At 41.7% G+C, this 21,016-nt stretch overlaps 1 protein-coding gene across 1 annotated transcript; it reads left to right on the top strand.

Annotated features, from left to right (window-relative positions):
* Nucleotides 1-247: 247 nt before the first annotated feature.
* LOC125484929 (ubiquitin carboxyl-terminal hydrolase CYLD-like) lies at nt 248-20,135 on the top strand. The gene is made up of 5 exons (XM_048605539.1): nt 248-423; nt 5,681-6,359; nt 14,205-14,504; nt 19,916-20,018; nt 20,114-20,135. Exons 2-5 carry the CDS (start codon nt 5,856-5,858, stop codon nt 20,122-20,124), a joined length of 918 nt encoding a protein of 305 aa, XP_048461496.1. The 5' UTR covers nt 248-423; nt 5,681-5,855; the 3' UTR covers nt 20,125-20,135.
* The last annotated feature ends 881 nt before the right edge of the window (nt 20,136-21,016 follow it).

The following is a 21,016-nucleotide window of genomic DNA, read 5'->3' as shown; positions in this document are numbered from 1 at the left end:
GCTGGCATAAGGTGAACGCGCTGTCACTCAGGCCCCGCCCCCCTCCCGGGAAGCCGGTGCACAATGTACGCATGCCCAGCCCCTGCTCTCCACGGCAAACCTGAAAGCGGAAGCGTAATGACATCAATGATTGCCACCTCCACTAGCCAACCACCGATCGGGAAGTGGACAGCGCCTCCGTCGATTGGGCGCCCCTGTGTGGAGGTTCGGCCAATAGCAGGTAGAGGTCCGTGCCGGTTACGTGGGGGAAGAGGTGGGACTTGGCACGGTGAGGTCTGGTCGGGAATGTTCCTTTATTTACATCGGCTCCGGGTCGTCGTCGTCGTCGTCGTCGTCGTTTTCGTTTTCGTGAAAGTCTGGGACCCGCTCGGTTCTTTATCTCGCATTAAGTCCTGAGAGACAGAACAGAGGATCGCCGGTTTTGTAAGTGAACCCGGAATGTGTGTATGTGTGAGTGAGTGAGGTGGGCCGGCGAGTGGGGGAAGGGGTCCCCGGCCTATCCCAGCCCGGCCACCCGTCCCCTCAGTGCCCAGGATCCCCCTGACAGCTACAGTGCCAGAGGTATCCAGCCCTGGGGCTGTTGCCGCTGCAGCTGACGGCCACCTCGGCCCGGATCGTGTAAATGTGCCCCTCAGCAGGATGACACCCGTCACTCGGTCTTCCTGATGGTTACATGTAAATATATTCTTTTCCGTTACTGCTCTTGAAGATGCCGGTTGCCTTTCTGCAAATGTGCAGACCACCCTGGTTGTTGGGGGCTTTAGGGCTGAGGTTGACGTTGTCAGGATCCAATAGTAATACGAAACAGAAAGGGGGTCGGGGGGTGAAGAAATGGGAATCTCCCTATTTTTTTCCAGTCTTCAGCTTGGAAATACTGAAATCATTCTGTGCGCTCCTGGCCACAGCCCCTGGTTGAACTAGTTTCGCTGCAGATTGGAAGCTTTGCTTTGAAGCAGGAAGCACTGTAGCACATGGTGCGTTTATGTACTGAGTCACTCGGGGAAACCTTGACTTTTAAAAGTTATTTCTCCAAGAAATGATGTTTTCGTTTGAGGGAGTACACCCCTGGCAGACATCCGTGTTGCACTGACCACCTTACGCATTCGTTCCCTCCACCACCAGAGCAAAGTGGCAGCAGTGTTTACTGTATAGAAGTTGCACTGCAGCAACTCACCAAACCTCCCTTAATAGCTTGGTACCACTCACAAGGGCAACCGAGCAAATGCCAGAATGTTATCACTTGTAATTTTTTCCTCTAAGCCACACACTATCTTGCTTGGAATTATATTGCCATTCTTTCCAGGATGACCAGGTGGCGTATGGGGAGGGGTAAAAATAAGAGGCACAGCAGGGAGTTGGGAGGCTGCCATGGTAATGAAACTGTAGGTAGTAGGGTTGCTAGTGAGATTAGGGGAGCAGCCAGTTTGCTGTGCCCTTCTACTTGGTACTGCCTGGACTCTCATCAGCAGGAAGAGAAAGAGCGTTAATGGTTGGTTCCAATATGATGTTTCTTTGGAACTGAATGGTAAAACTAATGTCTGTTACAAACCCCTGACTCCTTTAGTTGCCTAGACTACACTTCCTCCCATCCTGCTTCCTGTAAGCACTCCACCTGTTCTTCCAGTTTATTTGTTGCACCTGTTTTGATGATGCCACTTTTTGAAGGGGAGCTTCTGACATTTTTTTCTTTTTTAGAGTCGTAGAGATGTACAGCACAGAAACAGACCCTCTGGTCTAACTCGTCTATGCTGACCAGATATCCTGAATAAATCTAGTACCATTTGCCAGTATTTGGCCCATTATCTGTTTAAACCCTTCCTATTCATATAACCATCCAGATGCCTTTTAAATGTTGTAATTGTACTAGCCTCCATCACGTCCTCTGGCAGCTCATTCCATACATGCACCACCCTTTGAGTGAAAAAATTGTCCCTTAGGTCCCTTTCCCGTCTCACCTTAAACCTATGCCTCGAGTTTTGGACTCCCTCATCCCAGGAAAAAGACCTTGTCTATTTATCCTATCCATGCCCCTCATGATTTTATAAACCTCTGTAAGGTCACCCCTCAGCCTTTGACTCTCCAGGGAAAATAGCCCCAGCCTATTCAGGCTCTCCCTATAGTTCAAAACGCCCAACCCTGGCAACATCCTTGTAAATCTTTTCCGAACCCTTTCAAGTTTCATAACAACCTTCCTATTAGCAGGGTGACTAGAATTGTACACAGTATTCCAAAAGTGGTCTAACTATGTCATCTACAGCTGCAACATGACCTTCCAACTCCTATTCTCAATGCACTGCCCAACAAAGGCAAACATACCAATTGCCTCCTTCACTATCCTATTTACCTGCGACTCCACTTTCAAGGAACTATGAACCTGCACTCCAAGGTGTCTCGGTTCATTTTTCTTCAACCTTAGATTCCTGTTATGGAGCTTGCTACTTCTGCCCTCAAATCTTTCCCTCTCTGTCAGAGCAATAATAGGGAAACCCCTGTGCATTTGCATTTAAAGGATCATCCTCTGCCATTTACATCACGTCCAGCAGGATGCCTCCACATCTTCCTCTCCCCTCCCTTATCAGCATTCTGCAAGGACCATTCCTTCTGCAACACTGTGTCTCTTCACCATCCTGTGGCACTTATTGCAATCAACATCCACAGTACTTTACCTCAGTATGTTACACAGTACCTCTGCAACAGTTATGTGTTGTTTTGTTCCGATGTACCAATTGTCCTTGTTCTTCTAAGTGGTAGTGGTTGTGGGTTTGGGAGGTGCTGTCTTAGGAACCTGAGAGAATTTCTGCACGCATCTCGTAGATGGTATACACTGCTGCTACTGTACGTCAGAGGTGTAGGGGTGTGGACCAAATCAAGTGGGTTGCTTTTTCCTGGATAGTGTGGAGTTTCTTCAATGCTGTTGGAGCTATGCTCATCCAAATAAGTGGGGAGTATTCCATCACATCCCTGACATGTGCCATGTAGATGGTGGACCGGGTTTAGGAGTCAGCAGGTGAGTTACTTGCTGCAGGATTCCTAGCCTGCTACCAGTTCTTGTAGCCACAGTATTTAGATAGCTAGATCAGTTCAGTTTCTGGTCAGTGGTAAGCCTCAGGATGTTGATAGTGGGAGATACATTCAGTGCATTAAAATATATAATCTAAATGTATTTAGAGTTTTTTTCTTAATTGAGTACATTAGACTGTAGAACATTGAAAAGTTTGTCAATGTAAGACTTAAGAAGGAAGTAAATTTTGCCTCTGAGAATTCAGATTTTTGTTAGGGGACTGGGATTGGGTTCTGTTATGGTTCTTTCATGGCACAGTTGAAAACAGGACAGCCCTGGACAGGTTCTGACCAGTAAGGCTGGCTTAAAAGCAAACACTTTTTTTTCTCTTATTGTTAATGTTGACAGCTTAGACCTTCAAACATTCACAAACTGAAAACTTCACTCTGACAAAGGCAAATCATCTCTTTGGTTGTTACAAGGTGGTATGTTATTTTAAGAACAAAATAAAATCAATGGCTTGAATTCAATACATTTTTAAAATTTACTGTTCAGTTGGATAAATCTAATGACTTTTTAAAAGAAAATTACATGGGAATTTAATCATGTAATGTGCCATCCCTTGTGTGACGGTATTGGTGAGCCACGTTCTTGAACCACTGCTTCAGTTACTTTCACAATGCCTTTGGGTAGAGAGTTTCATCATACTGAACCAGCAACAATGATGTTTCCAGGTCAGGGTGACGTATGACTTGGAGAGAAATTGCAGCTGGTGGTTTTCCTAGTCCTTAATCCTTAATGGTGGTGGAGATTATGATTAAGGATTTATCCTGGGATTTGATGTTAATGGGAGGGGGAGGAATATGCTGGGTTATGAGAATACAGATTGTCTTGGAATTCAGTTCTGCTGTTGCTGCAGGCCGATGGTATCTCCATGTACAGTTTTTAGCTGCTTGATCTGTTCTGAATCTATCCTATACAGTACATTTCAAAAGAGGGTGCAACAATGAGATTTTGGACTGCAATCACTCAGGCCACCACTTGGGTAGATGTAACTGCAGCAGATAGATTGAAGAGCACAGGGCCAATTATCTTTTCTCATGCTGGTATTCTCACTAGCTTCCACTGTTTGTTAGTTATATTCGTCATGGCTTGATCAGTTCTGCCAAAAATCATTCTTGATGATCGGCGTGGGAAGTCCTCCATTCAGAATATCTTCTGTGTTGTTACTGCCCCTCAGGGTTTGTTTCAAGTGATGTTTGACATGGAAGAGTATTGATCCACCAGCTTGAGGGAGAGTGATAACTACTAATTAGCCGGAGGTTTCCTTACCTGCATTTGACCTGATGCCTTGAAACATTGTGTCCCACTTTCAGCACACACCCAGAAATGCTGTTGGAGAAGGGTGGAATGTGGGCTGAAAAATGTGAATCTGACAGTAGACTGCCATATTGTTGCTTGACCTGTCTGTTAGGTAGTTCTTGGCCTTTTCAGAACACAGTTAAGATTCAACCACATTGCTGTAGTTCTGGAGCCACTAAATATACCCTTTTTGGTTAAGAACAGCAGGTTCCATAAAGCATGTGAGTGAACCGGATGAGTTCCTACTCTTTTAAGCTGTACATAACAAAAATGGTTAGGCAGCCACTGATTGGATACAAACAAAAGTACACACTAATGAAAACTTATTTAAGGTGAACTGAAACTTAAAATCGAAATAACATTGTTCAGGGTGATGATGCATCTCAACCCTTTTGATACCTGTCAGCCTCAGTTGGCCTTTATCATGCTGGTGAACATTGCATGCCCCTTCTCAGTGGACACCTGACTATGGACATAATTTTGAAAGAAGGGCACATAGGCACATGATCTCCTCCATGGCTCGCTGCCTGGACCTGATAATGGCCCTCTGGCTGTCTGCCTGTCCATGGGGTGCCCAGAAAGCATAAGCATGGAGCTGAAGTGCAATCAAAAATTGAGGATCAACCCCTTCAAAAAAACTAAAGTAGGGCTACAGATGAAGAGTTTCAACTTAAACATGAAAAACAGTTTCATCCTGGCCCCAAATCACTACATGTGGCCTGTCACCCGGTGTAATGAATAACTTATGATTGATTGGGCCTGCTATATGCAACTCTTCCCCTAGATCCCCAATGGAAAATGGAAGGGCCCCTTTTATAGAGGGCTTTCCACTGGGAATCTCAGCTGCCAGAGGGTAAAACATTATGCCAAGGTGTATCTGAGTGGTGGGCAAACATGAAGTGGAGAGTATGCTGCAACAGTCCATTTGCAAATGTCACCATGCCATCCTGAAAGGCACAGGCCATTTCTCTGAGACTGCTCGGATTATGGGGTGCCACATCAGGGTCGGTGTCGAGTTCTGGACAGAAAGAGGTCTGTTTGTCTGGAAGTCCACCTTGTTTTTGAATGTAAATTCCTTCAGCCGCCATGGTAGAATTTAAATTGTTTTGAGATCATTAATCCAGACCGCATGATTATTAACGCTGTAACCAAACTGGAATATTCTTGTGTCTATAAATTTGCATTTGCACTTAAAACAGTTATAAATTTTTGCTTAATAAGTCGTGTGTATGATTCACCCCTTCTTTGTATTTTGTGTCAAAACAAAAAAGTCATAAAATAGTTGGAATAATATTAAAATACTTTTTTTCTTTTCAGATATCCAGTTTAATGATCCAGTGAGAAATGCTATTTGCCTGAAGAATTTGTTTCTGCTGCAAAATCTATTTAATATGATCAGCAGAATGAAAAGTAGATATCTTTCCTGGCCTTTACAATCATAACAAGTTAACTTTTGCGATACAGTCATCACGTTTAAGTTAAAACTTGCATCATGTTGAGTTCTGCTACGTGGAACAAAGAGAAATCCAACGTGACACTTCGAGATGAACCTAAGTATTATTTGGTTGCTCAAGAGTGTAATGCAATTAATAAACATACTCAAATGCCATTGAGAATAGTAAGAGGCAGCATGTTAATGCTTCATGATCGTGGTCCTCCACTATCAAACATTCATAGTAACAAAAATAAGAGAGGGATTGTCACTGTGCAATGCTTAGAACAACCATATAACACCATGCTTGTTGAAGAAAAAGATTTGCAAGAAATTGAGGGGAGGGTGGCTGAATTGCTTTTAGCTGTTTCAACCTGTGAGGAGAGGCATGCTCTGTCCAAAAACAAGCCAAAACTGCAGAAAGCACTCCAAATTGATTACGATTCAAAGGTTAAAGTTCAACTGCGGGCCGGAGGAGAAAAACTGCCTGGTATTGTACGATTCAAGGGCTCATTGTTGCAGAGCAAGTTGCTGTGTGAATTGTGTTTTGGAGTGGAATTATTGGTAAGTACTCGCGTTATTTTCTGTTTCTTCTGTTTAATAAGGTAAATGATTGTAAAATGTAAAATGGAGTTGGATAAGAGACAACAAGATGTAGAGCTGGCTGAACACAGCAGGCCAAGCAGCATCAGAGGAGCAGGAAAGCTGACGTTTCAGGTCTGGACCCTTCTTCAGACCCTGTTTCCTACTATCTCTGAGTTGGATAAGAGATGTGTCTTTCCCTTCTAATTTAGGTATTCAGTAATTAGAGACCACGATACTTAAATTGACTCCTCTTCTGTATTTACAAGTCATCCTGCATACCTGCTCTGAAAAAGCCAACGATTTTCTTAGTTTGTGGAGTCCAATGGAATGTGCTGAAGTCATTATTCTACATCCATCTGAAATAATCCTGAATGAAGATAGGAAATTAAAATCTTAGTAGACTACTCAAGTCTTTTCTTCAAATAAGTTGAAGCAGGTGTTTTAGTACAGTTATCATTTGCAGGTTCTGCCTTCGAGGCATCTTGTCATTTTTAATTCATGGCTGTTTTGAAAATCTCTTCTTTTTTTTGTACTTTTCTCCCCTTTTAAGATGGGATGTTCAGGCAGCATGACATGGTGTGGTAGACAAAGGACCTGTGCGGTCAGCTGCTCTCCGTCGCCCACGTGCTCACTCGCACAAGTTCGTCCAATCTGTCTCATGCACTCTGCTCCTCTCTCTCTCTTTCCACCTTCCTTCTTTGGCATGTGCTTGCCTACTGTCTGGTGCTTGCCTACTGTCTGGCACTTGTGTACGCTCTTTGTCTCACACTCATCCTCCATCTGTTTCTCGAACTCTGTCTCTTTTTCACAGGCCTTTGAAAACTCTCTTTCGTGTGTGCTTGCCTACTGTCTGGCACTTGCGCTCTCTGTCTACCGCTCATCCTCTGTCTCTCTCTTCTGTGCTGATCCTCTCTCGTGCGCCTGACTTCTCACTCTCTTGTGCTTGAAATCTCTTTTGCCTGTGCTTGCCTTCTCTCACACTGTCTCTCTCTCACATAAGTGCGCCTGCCTGCTCTCTTTCATGTGTTCGCCTTCTCTCGGGCGCTTGCTACCCCTCTTGCACAATTTTGTACGTGCACACCCTTCCTGTCTGTCTCATGTGGGTGCTCACTTACCCTCACTCTCTCTCACGTCCTGCCTTGTTGTTAACCCTCGCTCTTGCACTGTCTGCCTGTCGTGCAAGCTCTTCTCTCTCTGTCTGTCACATTGTCTCAACCTGTCTCTCACGCATGGTCATCCTCTCTGCCATATGCACGCTCACTCTTTGTAATGAGGTATGCTCACTCTCTCTCTGTTGCGTTCACTCTCTTTCGTGTGCATGCTCACTTTCTCTCTTGTGTGCTCATCCCATCTCCCTTGTGTGCGCTCGCCCTCTACCTCTCGTGCACTTGCTCACCCTATATCTTGCAGGCAAGCATGAAACCTCTGGCACATGCGCTCACCACTTTCTCTGCCCTGTGCCCTCTCTCTGTCTCTTTGTGACCCTCTCTTGCTGTCTGTCACACCATCTTTATTTCTCTCACCCTCTCTCTGTCTTCTGTTCCGGAAGAAATAGGGGTGAAATTATGTAAGATGATGTGTCTGACGGTTATACTTACATTTCAGTGCACATACTGACGTTACAGGAAATTGGAGTTGCTATGACCAGTTGACATGGAAAAATCTCCAAATGATAATTGAAGTTTTTTTATGATCTTTCTTTTAATGAAGTACTAGACCTATGTAGTTTTCATATGACATACGTTCTTCTTATTTGTGAACTGAAAATAACCATGAGAATGTTGAGTCTGCTATGGACCAGACTGCACCCTCAAATATATTCAGAAGATAGCCTAGACCCTAACTTTTTTATCTTAAAGGCAAGTGTCAGGCATTGCGTTCTGGCTGAAAATCAATTGGTCGAACTACCGATTTAAATCACAACACGCTTCATTCATGCATTATAGTTAAAATACAACAAAATACAGAAGAAATTGGAATAATTAAGTTTTCCAGTAGGATTAACAGAATAATAGATGATTTGACTGCTAAACAGTAACTGTTCCAATATAGTAACATCCCAATAAAAACACCTTTGGCAAAGGCAAATTTAGTAAAATAGATTGTCTCACAGGCAATTCTCCGGTCTAGGAGGACAAAACATCAAGAGTAAACCGAGAAAGAGAAGCAGGAAGAGAGATTCTGCAGCTTCCAAATCCAGCTTCAAGATCCTAGCATCTGCTACAGAAAAAAAAAAATAAAATCCTGGCTCTACCAGCGACAAAGTTGAAAGGAAATGGGGAATAAATAATCTTTCGAAAATGGAAGGTGGGCAAAATTCCAGGCCCATATCCAGTCTAAACTAAAAGCAGAAAATACTGGAAATAGAAAGCAGATTGGTCAGTGTCTGTTGTCTGAGTCACATGAAATATTGACTGTCAGACATTTTCCTGATATAAGTATTGCCACAGATTCTGTTGTGGGTTCAGAAAGACTGTAAGCTACTTAAGTGCCATGGAACTCACATTGTATAATCATCTTTGTTCTGTGATGGGAAATGTCTGCTGTCAGGAACTTGTCCAGTTTCATTTGTGAATGTTTTCAGTGAATGTGCCCTTGCAGGTTTCTATCTCCATAGGGCAATAACACTTGGAAAAACAAATGAATAAATCTAATATACTTCTATGCTTGAGGAAAGTATGTTGTCTCTGTTGGTGCTCCTTACCTATCCAAACTAAATGCTTTTTGTACATGAGCCGAATGTAATCCTTTCATTATTCTAAATATCGTGGTTGTCTGTACTTGTTTTAGAGTTTTAAAAAAAGGCACATTTTAATTTCTATTCTGGGAATTATGGATTTTTAAACTGGATGTCAGTGGTCTTTCACTGTACCTCTTCAAAGATTTCTACATTATTTGCAATAAGTGGATCAAAACTGGCCACATTACTTAAAGGAAGTGGCTGCAAAAATAATGGAGACATTGATTGTAATCTTTCAAAATTCCCTCAATTCTGGAAGGGATTAATTTAAAAATCACAAATGTAACATCTTCAAGAAAGAAGAGAGAAGGAAAATGATAAGCTAGTTAGCCTAACTTCTGCCTTTGTAAATGTTGGAATCGATCCCAGCCATCGTCTGGTCTCAGGTTTGGGAGATGCGATGTCCTTGTGATATTATCGCTGTTAATCCAGAGATCCAGGTAATGTTCTGAGCACTCGGGTTTGATTGCCACCATGGCAGATGTTTGAATTCAATAAAAGTCTGGATCTCCAGAGTCTAATAACCACTGTCAATTGTCAGAAAAATCTGTCTCGTTCACTTATATCTCTTAGGGAAGGTAACTGCCATCCTTATTTGGTTTGGCCTACATGTGACTCCAGACCCACAGCGATGTGGTTGATTCTTAGCTGCTGTCTGAGCAATTAGGGATGGGCAATAAATGCTGGCCTGGCCAGCGATGCCCACGTCCTGTGAATGAATTTTTTTTTAAAAGTACCAAGACCATTCAGATCTGTATTAGTAGAGAAATAGTGTTGGAGAAGTTGGTGGCATTGAAGGCTGATAAATTGTCAGGGTCTGATAATCTGTATCCCAGAGCACTTAATGAAGTGGCCCTAGAAATAGTGGATGTATTGGTGGCCATCTTCCAAGATTCTTGAGACTCTGGAACAGTTCTTTCAGATTGGAGGATAGCTAATGTAATCCCACTGGTTTAAAAAAATATGGTGGAGAGAAAACAGGGAATTATAGACCAGTGAGTCTGATACCAGTAGTGGGGAAGATGCTTCAGTTCGTTATCAAGGATTTTATAGCAAAGCACTTAGAAAATAGTGGTAGACTGAGATACAGTCAGTATGGATTATAAAAAGGGAAGTTACACCTAACAAATTTATTGGAATTCTTCATGTATTTAACTAGTTGAGTTGATCAAGGGAAGCTGGTGGACATGGTTTATTTGGACTTTCAGAAAGCTATTGACGAAGTCCCACCTATGCGAATAGAGTGTAAAATTAATGTGCATGGGATTTGGTGTGGAGTATTGAGATGGATAGAAAATAGATTTGCAGACAAAACAGAAGGAATAAATGAGACAACAAGGTGCAGGGCTGGATGAACACAGCAGGCCGAGCAGAAAGGCTGACGTTTCGGGCCTAGACCCTTCATCAGAAAACGTCAGCCTTTCTGCTCCTATGATGCTGCTTGGCCTGCTGTGTTCATCCAGCCCTTCATCCAGCCCTGCACCTTGTTGTCTCGGATTCTCCAGCATCTGCAGTTCCTACTATCTCGGAAGGAATAAATGGGCTTTTTCTGCATGGCAGGCAGTGACTTGTGGAATACAGGTACAAGGACCCCAGCTATTCACAATATATGATAATGATTTAGATGCGGGAACTAAATGTAATATCTCAATTTGCAAATGAGACAAAGCTGAGTGGAAGGATGCATTGTGAGGACAATGTAGAGATGTTGCAGTGTGATTTGGACCATGTGAGGGAGTGTGCAAATGCATGACAGATGCAGCATTATTTAGATGAATATGAGATTATCCACTTTGGTTGCAAAAATAGGAAGGCAGATTATTATTATTATTTGAATGGCTGTAAATCAAAAGACAGGCATGTTCAACAATTCATGAATATCCTTGTGCAGCACTTGCTGAAAGTCAGCATGTACATGTAGCAGACCATAAAGAAGGCAAATGGTCTGCTGGCGTTCATAGCAAGAGGATTTGAGTACAGGAACAAAAATGTCTTGCTGCAAGTGTCCAAGTCATTGGTGAGGCCACACCTGAATATTGTGTGCAGTTTTGGTCTCCCTACCTGAGAAAGGATGCTCTTGTGGTAGAGAGTGCAGTGAAGGTTTACCAGATTAAATAGGCTAAAATTTGGCAGATGGAATAAAATGTACGAAATAGGTTGTCCACTTTTGTAGGAAGAGCAGAATAATGTGTAAACAGAGAAAGACTGTGGAATGCTGCTGTGCAGAGTTATGAGTGTCCCTGTACATGTATGACAAAAAGTTAAGCATACAGCAGGCAATGTTCCCCTCTTATTGCAAGAGAGATGAAGTATAAAGGAAGGGGAACCTTGCTACTATAGATGACATTGGTGAGATTGCACCTAGAGTATCATGTATGAGTGTACCTACTTGACAAGGGACAAACTTGCATTGGAAGCAGTTCAGACAGAGTTCACTAGCTGATTCCTGAGATGAAGAGGTTGGATTATGAGGAAAGATTGAGCAGGTTGGGTGTACTCATTAGAACATGGAAGAAGTGATGCCACTGAGACACATTAGATTCTGAGGGATTTGATAGGATAGATGCTGAGAAGGTGACGACAACACCCTCCCTCCCCATGGAATCTAGAACTAGGGGACAGTTTACAAATAATGCAGAGGAATCACTTCTCTCAAAGCATTGTTAGTCTTCAGAATTCTCTGCTCCAGAGAGTTACTAAATATATTCAGCAGTAAATTACGCAGTGGTTTTGATCTACAAAGGTCTCGAGCATTATACAGGTGGGGTTTGCAGCATAAAAATGGGACTAAGGCCTAAGCCATAACCTTTTTTTTTTTAAAAGGTGCGGCAAGCTGGATGGGCTAAATACTTACTCCTGCTCCTGTTTTGAATGATCTTACATTTTCCACGAGACCTAACCAGAGCCTTACGTGATGAAGGCAAAATTCTTTTCTTTTTGTTCTGTATTTAATTATCCTGGCAATTATCTGCTTTTATAATACCTCACCCTGTCTTTCTCTTGCTTAAGAGCTATGGGGTCACAGTCGAAGGAGACGGGGTAGGCCATTTATGACTGAGATAAGAAGAAATTTCTCCCAACAGAGTGGTAAACTGTGGAATTCTCTGCCACAGAAAGCAATTGAGGCCAAAACTTTGAATATTATTAAGAAGTAGTTAGGTATAGTTTTTATGGCTAAAGGGATCAAAGGGTATTGGGGTGGAAAGCAGGAATGGTACAGCTGGCTGAGCAGGCTCGAAGGGCTGAACAGCCTACTCCTGTTTTTCTTTTATTTTTATATTTCAACTAATCTTGTTCTGTATAAATGCTTGACATTGGGACTACCTAAAATAGTACATTTATGATATTTGTTTGCCAGAGGCCGACCCATTTCTCCCAATGCGTCTGTCTGTTATCCTGACTTCTATTTTGTGTCGGTTGTTGTTTAAGTTGCATCTACTTTGCTCTGCTGCATTGTTTGCACCACTTATTTTTTTTTCTCAATCATGATGCATTTGGTTTTAGTGAGTTCAGTTTTCCTGTTTATGTTTGTATGGTGTCAGAAAAAATTCTATAAATTAAGTTCTCCAAACTATTCCATGTGCTTTAATTGTGTTATTTTAGTCACTGTTTCTGTGGTGTACTGTTTTAGGATGGTCTGTCATCACATTCTTTTGAAACATCAAGATAAAATGGTTAGACAGAACAGATCTTGATTTCCAATGTATAATGCCCTAGGAAGTAAAATGATTAATAAATCAGCTGATGACCTTAAATCCCCTAGAATCTAGGAAGTAGTTTTGTAGTGTTTAAAATGAGTTTCTTTTGGACTTTCCCCTCACAATATTGACGTATGGTATCCTGTCAGTGTTACTTTGTTCTTTTCTCAATGTTATCCGAAATGTGTTATGGTGCCGTAGCACACCATGTGGGCTAGTCAGTACTTAGACCTGTTTTCACCTTGATTTGTATTCTGATCCTCTGTTACTGCAACACATCTTGTTTGTTTTTACTGAAGCTAGCTAATGGTTCCAGCAGCTATTTTTTAAGCACAATACACAATCTCTTTTCTGATGAGCAGAGTACATGTGTGTATGCTTATTACTCTGATCACTTGCTCCCAATATCATCATTTTACACTCGCCTCAAATTAATTTGTAATCTCTGAATCAAGTTTCCTTAAGTGACTTGTTTGAAATTTAGAACTTATTTTTGCTTACTTTCTTAAACTTTACCATATGTTTGAAACCCTTATCCAAGTCATTTAGACCTATATATTTGAACTTTTTGCATATGTAGGATCACATTTCAAAGGTTCACATTGAAAGGTGTTACCAGGGCAAAATATTAGGATTACTTAAAATATTCTGTGGTCTAAATGCAAAGTATAATAATTGGGAGAATTTTGCTGACTGACTAAATGCATGAATGGATAAGAAATAAGTAGGAAAAATCTATTAGAATTCTTAGGTCTTCACATTCTTCTTGTTTTTTTTAAGTGATCTGAATGTCTTGTGTTCTCAGAAATCTGTATTGTCTAGTAAACAGGTATGTAATGGTAGGATGCCGGAGTTATCTGAACTGGATATTGTCTTTCTCGTGCGTTTCTCTTGCATGAACTAAAACATTTGGTATACTTTTTTTCCCATTTGGAGAATTCAGCAATAAACCTGTCAAAACAAAAATGAGTACCTTGGTTATTAAAGGGAATGCACTGTATGTCCTACAATGAATGGGAACTGCCCTGGGGAGAGACAGTTGATCTTCTTGCATCAGAAGTGGAAAAACCTGTGACATTCCTGAGTTAGTTCATTTGGCTTTAAAACTCATCATCAATGCTTGGAACTTGTTGATTTATTTTTTAGCTCTGTAGGCAGTCACTTGGGTTTGGAATGCAGAATTATTTTCTCACATAATGTAGCGCTGAATCAAACAACTGTTTTCCCACTATGTTTTAATTGTTGGCCATTGAATGCCATTGTACATCCTGTTATAGCAGGATTATGATAGTTTGTTTATGGATAAAAGTTTCCTTAGTATAATAGCTTTGTTTCTCCATTCATTTGCTTCTAGAGTCTATTTTGTTAATGTCTCTTATTTAACAGGAAGAAGGCAGGAATCAAGGCTACACAGATGGCTCGTACAAAGGAAAGCAACTCTTTTGCTGTGATGATGATTGTGGAGTTTTTGTTCCTTTCGACAAACTGGAACTTGTTGAAGAGGAAGATGACGCTGATCTCGAATCTGGCAGTGATGAAATGTTTTTGTATAGTGGCAAGTCTGCCATAGAAATTAACTCGAGGGTGTCTACCGTTATTGATGATGAAGTTGTGTATGGAACAGTCGTATTCTGTGGCCTGCTGTCAGGAAAAGAAGACTATGGCTATTTTCTAGGTGTTGATATGGTGAGTGTTTATAAGTGTTTATGATTTTGTGTCTGCTGTGGAATATGTTTTGCTGCTATATTTACAACCAGTTGTAGCATGTTTCTGTGGGTGAGCATAAACTAATATTTTTGCCTTTTAGGAACTATTGAGCCTAATTTCGTAGAATCCCTACAGTGTGGAAACAGGCCCTTCGGCCCAACAAGTCCACACTGAACCTTGGAGCATCCCACCCAGACCCATCCCTCTATAACCCACCTAATCTACACCTCCCTGAACACTACGGGCAATTTAGCATGGCCAATCCACCTAACCTGCTCATCTTTGGACTGTGGGAGGAAACCAGAGCACCCGGAGGATGGTGCAGAAAACTGCACGGCTTTCTCAATTTAAATTTTTTTAAAATTTGTTCATGGGTGTCACTGGCAAAGTCAGCATATTCTCCATTCCCAATTACTCTTGAACTGAGTAGCTTACTAGGCTATATAGAGGGCAGTTCAGAGTCATCTGTATTGCCATCAGAATCTGCAGAAGGGTCACTGGACCTGAACGTTAACCCTAATTTCTCCCAATAGATGCTGCCAGACTTGCTGAATTTTACCGGCAGTGTCTTTTTTTTTGTCTCTCGCACTCTCGCCCCCACCCACTCAGTTGCCTATGTCCCCAATTGCTTACTGCATGAATGAGGCTACCAATCCAACTTGGATGTTAGTGCCATTGTTGAGCCAAGGTTCATATTACTCACTGCTTTATGCAAAAGTATTCAAAAATCAATGGATGTTGACCAAGACAACAATTTATTTAAAACAAAGTCTTTTCCTGCCCTGGTCTTTGAAAGCTGCTCATGGGGGACAGCTTTGTGGTTACAATTTTGCCATCTGTAATCACTGAAGTCTCTCAATACCAGTTTAGTTGGGAAGATAAATCTGAAAGAATGTTCTAAACTAAAGGGGAACTATGAGGGATAAAGGAGAATGCAATACGGCATCATATTGTATTGTTCTATGGATGGGATGCATTGTGCATTCTTCCTCTCTTTTTTTTTTCTTTGGTTTGTCTTTGTTAAAATTTTTACTACTACTTATTTCAGTTGGAAAAACATAATGCTGCATTTTTGACTTTAAACTACTTGATCATGCTGACTATCATAGTAACATGCAAATATACTGTTAGAGACAGAGATAGTAGGAACTGCCGATGCTGGAGAATCTGAGATAACAAGGTGTCGAGCTGGATGAACACAGCAGGCCAAGCAGCATCAGAGGAGCAGGAAAGCTGATGTTTCAGGTCTGGACCCTTCTTCCATCTGTCATAGGTTCTGTCCCTTTCTCCAGTGTTCAGCAGGTATTAGCAAATATTATTACAGATCTTGACAAATGGCTTCAGTGTCCCCTGCACAACGAAAAGAAAGGTTCCTTGTTCCTGATTGCTGACTAGTGATCTTCTGTTAGAAGTCTTGGATACGTAGACCTTCAGGCACTAATAGAATTGTTCTGAAGCATTCCGCTGTTCAGCTTGAAGAACTTGACTGTGTGTTCATAGTGAGCTCATACATAAACACTTGGATGAGGGCTAGAAGGTTGTCGATAGCAATAACTTGTATCTTGAAATAAACCATTGGAAGTGAAGTCTCGTTGCTTGACAACTCTGTTTGTGCTTCTGCAGCAAAGACATACAATATTCCTTTTTCTTGAGGAAAACCTCTAATGAGGTAAGCATTTATGTTAAAGTTTTCCTTTTAATAAATATTTCTTCTCATTTTGATTCTCTTGACAGATGTCAACTTCAAATAAGCTTTTAATTTACCTCCCTTTGCCCGTTAGTATAGCACCGATGCACAGCTTAGAGAAAGATTTGCATTCCATCTATGCTTCTCTCCCGTTGGAACAACATATAGACCCTTTATTGTATCTTTCCCATGGTATAGGCATAATTGGAGATAGTTAAGGGAATCGTGGGTGTAAATCTAAGCCCTTTTTATCTTGCGGAAAGAAAATAAATTGTTACCATCAGTTTTCATGTTCCTCTTGATACAACTTAATTTGTACTTAAAGTAAGATATTTTTGAAGCGTTAAGTGTTAAGATGTTTAGTGTAACCTTTTAAATGAGATACTGGATTTGCTGGTCTTCTGACTAATATTTTGATAACTTTGAGAAATCATAAATTTGAGTATTAGATTTATTAACTGTCTACTTGCAGACAAATAAAAGTTTTAGTTGCTAGTTCATCCATCCAGAAAGATTGTAAAGACTGCCCATTCCGCATTCTGACATTTCGTTGCTTAAATGAATCCGTAGATTTGCCTTCACTATTATACATTTTCAGATGCTTCCTTTCTAAACTGAAAAACACAAGACTCTCCAGCACTTCTGGACAAGTCTGACATCACAAATAAACCTTGTGACTCTGTACTGCCTTCAGCGCTTGGATGGTCTCTGGGTGGCCCTAGTTAGGTGCAAATTCAAGATGCAGTCTGACCAGTGCACGGTACTGTAAAGCTTGATCACTACCTCCTGTGTCATGTATTATATAGTTTTAGCAGTGCAGTTTGATATCCTATTTGTTCTGCTACAATGGATTGGTAGACTTGTGTATTAACAAATCTCCCAGGATGCTTTGGTTTTTTGTTTTGACTCCTTCCTTGTGTTATTTCAGCACCATTCACAACCCATGTCACTCAATTTTCCATTTAGAGATCATAAGAACTGCAGATGCTGGAGTCAGAAATAAGTGTGAAGCTGGAGGAACACAGCAGGCCAGGAGCATCAGAGGAGCAGGAAAGTTGATGTTTCAGTTCAGGACCTTTCTTCAGAAATGGGGAGGGGGAACATGCGGTGGAGGGGATATTGCGGTCCTTAAAAAAGGAGGACATCTGGGATGTGCAGGAGATGTCCTCCTATTTCAAGGACTGTAACTTAGCCCCTTCGGTGATTGAAAATGCCCTCAACCGCATCTCTTGCGTTTCCTGCACCCCTGCCCTCACATTTTCTCCTCTTGCCCTGCCCCCCCACAACAAAAATAAAGACAGAATCCCCCTTTATCCTCACGTATCATCCTACCAATTTCCACATCCAACGTGTAAGTCTCCACCACTTTAGTCACCTACATTCCGACCCCACAACCAAAGATATATTTCCCTCCCCACTACTATCTGCCTTTTGTAGGGACTGTTCTCTCCGCAACTCCCTCGCCTGTTCTACACTTCCTCACTAACCCCATCACCCCCAGCACCTTTCCCTGCAACCACAAGTGGTGCTATACCTGCCCCTACACCTCCCCCCTTACCTCCCCCTCATCTCCATTCAAGGCACAAAACAAACCTTCTGGATTAGACAGAGGTTCACCTGCACATCCGTCAACATGGTCTACTGCATCCGCTGCTCCCGACGCGGCCGCATCTACATTGGTGAGACAACGGAGGCTTGGAGCCGTTTTGTAGAGCATCTGCACTCTTTCCACAACAAACGACAACACCTTCAGGTTGTGAACCCTTTTAACTTCCTCTCCCATTCCTTTTAACTTCCTCTCCCATTCCCTGGGTGACATTTCCATCCTGGGCCACCTCCAGTGTCACAACGACGCCATCCGCAAACTGGAGGAGCAGCACCTCATATTCCGCCTCGGAATCTAGTGGCCTAAACGTGGAGTTTACCAGTTTCAAAATCTCCCCATCCCTGGCATCATCCCATGATCAACCCTCTCATCCCTGCTTTCTTGACCTGACACAACTTGTCCATCTTCTCCTCCACCTATCCACCCTTCCCACCTCACTGACCAATCCCCACCTACCTGTACTCCCCTATCACCATGCCACCTACCTTCCCCAGCCCCACCCCTACCCTCTCTCTTTATTTCTGAGCTCCCTTCCCCCTCCACATTTCTGATGAAGGGTCCTGAATCGAAACGTCAATTTTCCATCCAGTTCATTTTATATTTACATTGAATTTATTTGCCATTATTCTGCCTATTTAAATACTTTGTTCAACTTATTCTCCAACTTCTGAGCCACCCCATCCAATTCCATGTCTTTTCCAGTTTGCTTTTGTCAGCATTTTTCACTACTTTGCATTGAGTTGCTGAATTTGATCTGATGCCATTGAAACAGTGCTGAATCCAATACTGAGCCATGAGTCAGTCAATCAGCAACTTTTTCCCTTGGTACAACACTCCCACTTCTCCCCACTTCATCATATGCGGTCCTTAAGTGTTGGTGAGGGAGTGAGAAAGGAGGAGAATGCATTATTGCAGTAAAAGTTTGAGAGAATTAAGAGACGAACTGGGAGTATAGTGTAGGGTGGCACAATAGCTCAGTGGTTCGCACTGCTGTCTCACAACACTAGGGACCCAGGCTCAATTCCAGCCTTGGGTGACTGTGCAGACTCCACACAGATATTCTCCCTGTGTTTGAATGGGTTTCCTCCCACAGTCCAAAGATGTGTAGGTTAAGTGGGGGGGTGGGGGGAGGTGCTAGGTCTGTGAGGGATGCTTTTTGGAGGGTTGGTGTGGACTCGATGGGTTGAATGGCCTGCTTGCACACTGTAGGGTTTCTATAATTTTACAGTTCCAACAACATTGGAGAAGCTTGGCACCATCCAGGAAAGATCAGCTTTCTTGTTTGGCACCACATCCATCATCTTAAACATTTATTCCCTCCACCAAAAATTCACAATGTTAGCAATGTCTACCATTTGGAACTGGTGCTACAGAAGGTTGCCAAATCGCTTTCATCAGCACCTTCAAACCTGGAAACTCTAACACCTAGAAGAACCAGTGTACCAGATGCATGGGAACATCACTATCTGCAAGTTCACCTGCAAGACAACCTGAAGGAGGAGTGAGGCTGTGAAAGCTTGTCTTTTCAAATAAACCCATTGGACTATAACCTGGTGTTGTGTTTTTTTTTAACCTTGTCTACCCAGTCCAACACCAGCATGTCCATATCATTGGAAATATATTGCCATTCTTTCATTGTCGCTGTTTGGAATGGACAATAAGTGCTGGCCTATCCGACAATGTCCACATCCGGTGAACAAATAACAAAATAACAATAGAATCAAATTAGAGAGAAGACAAATCCCCTAAAAGGAGGGGGAAAAAAAAGTCAGCTGAAAGCCATAGCCATAAAATAACTACACGTCTATGTAATATTTATTAATCATTAAAGAAATACATACTTCTGCGTTGCTTTTAACCCTTGAGCAATGGAAGAGTGCTGCTTAATATAATATAAAAATATACTATTAAAATTTTAAACTGTAATGGAGAGAGATACAGAATTAATGTTTCAAGTTCTGAAGAAGAGTCCTATTGGACTCAAAGTTAGTGCTGTTTCTTTCTCCACAGATGCTGTCAAACCTCCTGCGTTTCTGTAGCCTTTCTAACATCCACAGCATTTTCCTTTTATTAAAATGTTAATGTTTCTGTTTTCAGGATAATGTTTTAGGTGATTGGGATGGCACATGGGAAGGAAAAATGCTGTACAATACTTCGCATGGAAAGATCTCCCTTCTATGGATAGAAGATGTAAAGCTAGGTATATGCCTTTGCACATTTAATTTTCCAATGATCTTGCATTTAGTTCATATTCAAAGTAAGTAGAGAAGATTAACTATGTTGTGTGAATTTCAGTTACGTTATGATTCAAGATGGCATTACTGGACAGAATTAAAAACTAAAAGAACTGCAGTTGCTGTAAATCAGTGACAAAAATGGAAATTGCTGGGAAAGCTGAGCAGGTCTAGCAGCTTTTATGGGGAGAAATCAGAGTTAACGTTTTGGGTCTACTGAAACGTTAATTCTGATTTCTCCCCACAGATGCTGCCAGACCTGCTGAGCTTTTCCAGCAATTTCTGTTTATATTGCTGGACAAGTCAAATCCCGGACTGAAATCGTGCTTGATAGATCATACTTCGATGTTTTGGTTTTATCAAGATCGTCTTTCTCGGAAGCAAAAACATGTACTGTCGTAGATTTGTATTTAATGATAAAATGTAAGTATTATGCAAAGAAAATTGAAGATACAGTAGAATAAACCAAGCTATTTCCAAATAACACCTTTTTTAAGATTTTGAAACACACAGTAGAAATACAATCCCATTATTCCCAACAACATGCCATTACCGTACTCAAAACCTGAGAGAAATCCCTTTTGTATCCCACAAAGGGTTTGAAGTAATTGTGGCTTCAACTCCAAGCCATGAGAATCTGATGAACTCATCCTTGATTTGTCATATAACTGAGCATGAACTGTACCAACTTCAAATAACAACACATTCAGGGTTTTAACCAAGCATTTCTGGTCTGGAACTTTTTAACTAATCTTGTGCTGAGGTAGTCTATTTTGAACAATTCTAAACCATCCTCTCCCTCCCTCAGGAGCAACCATCTTACATGTCCAACTACAACTACAGCTAAGCACCCTGCAGAACTGCCCAGGCTGAAACTAAAAGGACCCCTTCATTTTTTTTTTTGCCAAGCTGAGTGTTTCCTGTAAGCAACCCCCCAAAAAATTCCCAAATCTTTTATCTGAAA

The sequence above is a fragment of the Rhincodon typus genome, chromosome 15 (assembly GCF_021869965.1).
Source record: "Rhincodon typus isolate 14 chromosome 15, sRhiTyp1.1, whole genome shotgun sequence".
Lineage (NCBI taxonomy): Eukaryota > Metazoa > Chordata > Chondrichthyes > Orectolobiformes > Rhincodontidae > Rhincodon > Rhincodon typus.
The sequence above is the reverse complement of the archived record's forward strand: the minus strand, read 5'-3'. Positions and strand labels throughout refer to the sequence as shown.

What these genes read in the sequence shown, in the direction of transcription:
- LOC125484929 (XM_048605539.1), top strand. Translation starts at nt 5,856, where the DNA reads ATGTTGAGTTCTGCTACGTGGAACAAAGAGAAATCCAACGTGACACTT. An exon ending in GTTTTGGAGTGGAATTATTG is followed by an intron (nt 6,360 to 14,204) that starts GTAAGTACTCGC and finishes CTTATTTAACAG; the next exon opens with GAAGAAGGCAGGAATCAAGG. An exon ending in ATTTTCTAGGTGTTGATATG is followed by an intron (nt 14,505 to 19,915) that starts GTGAGTGTTTAT and finishes TTCTGTTTTCAG; the next exon opens with GATAATGTTTTAGGTGATTG.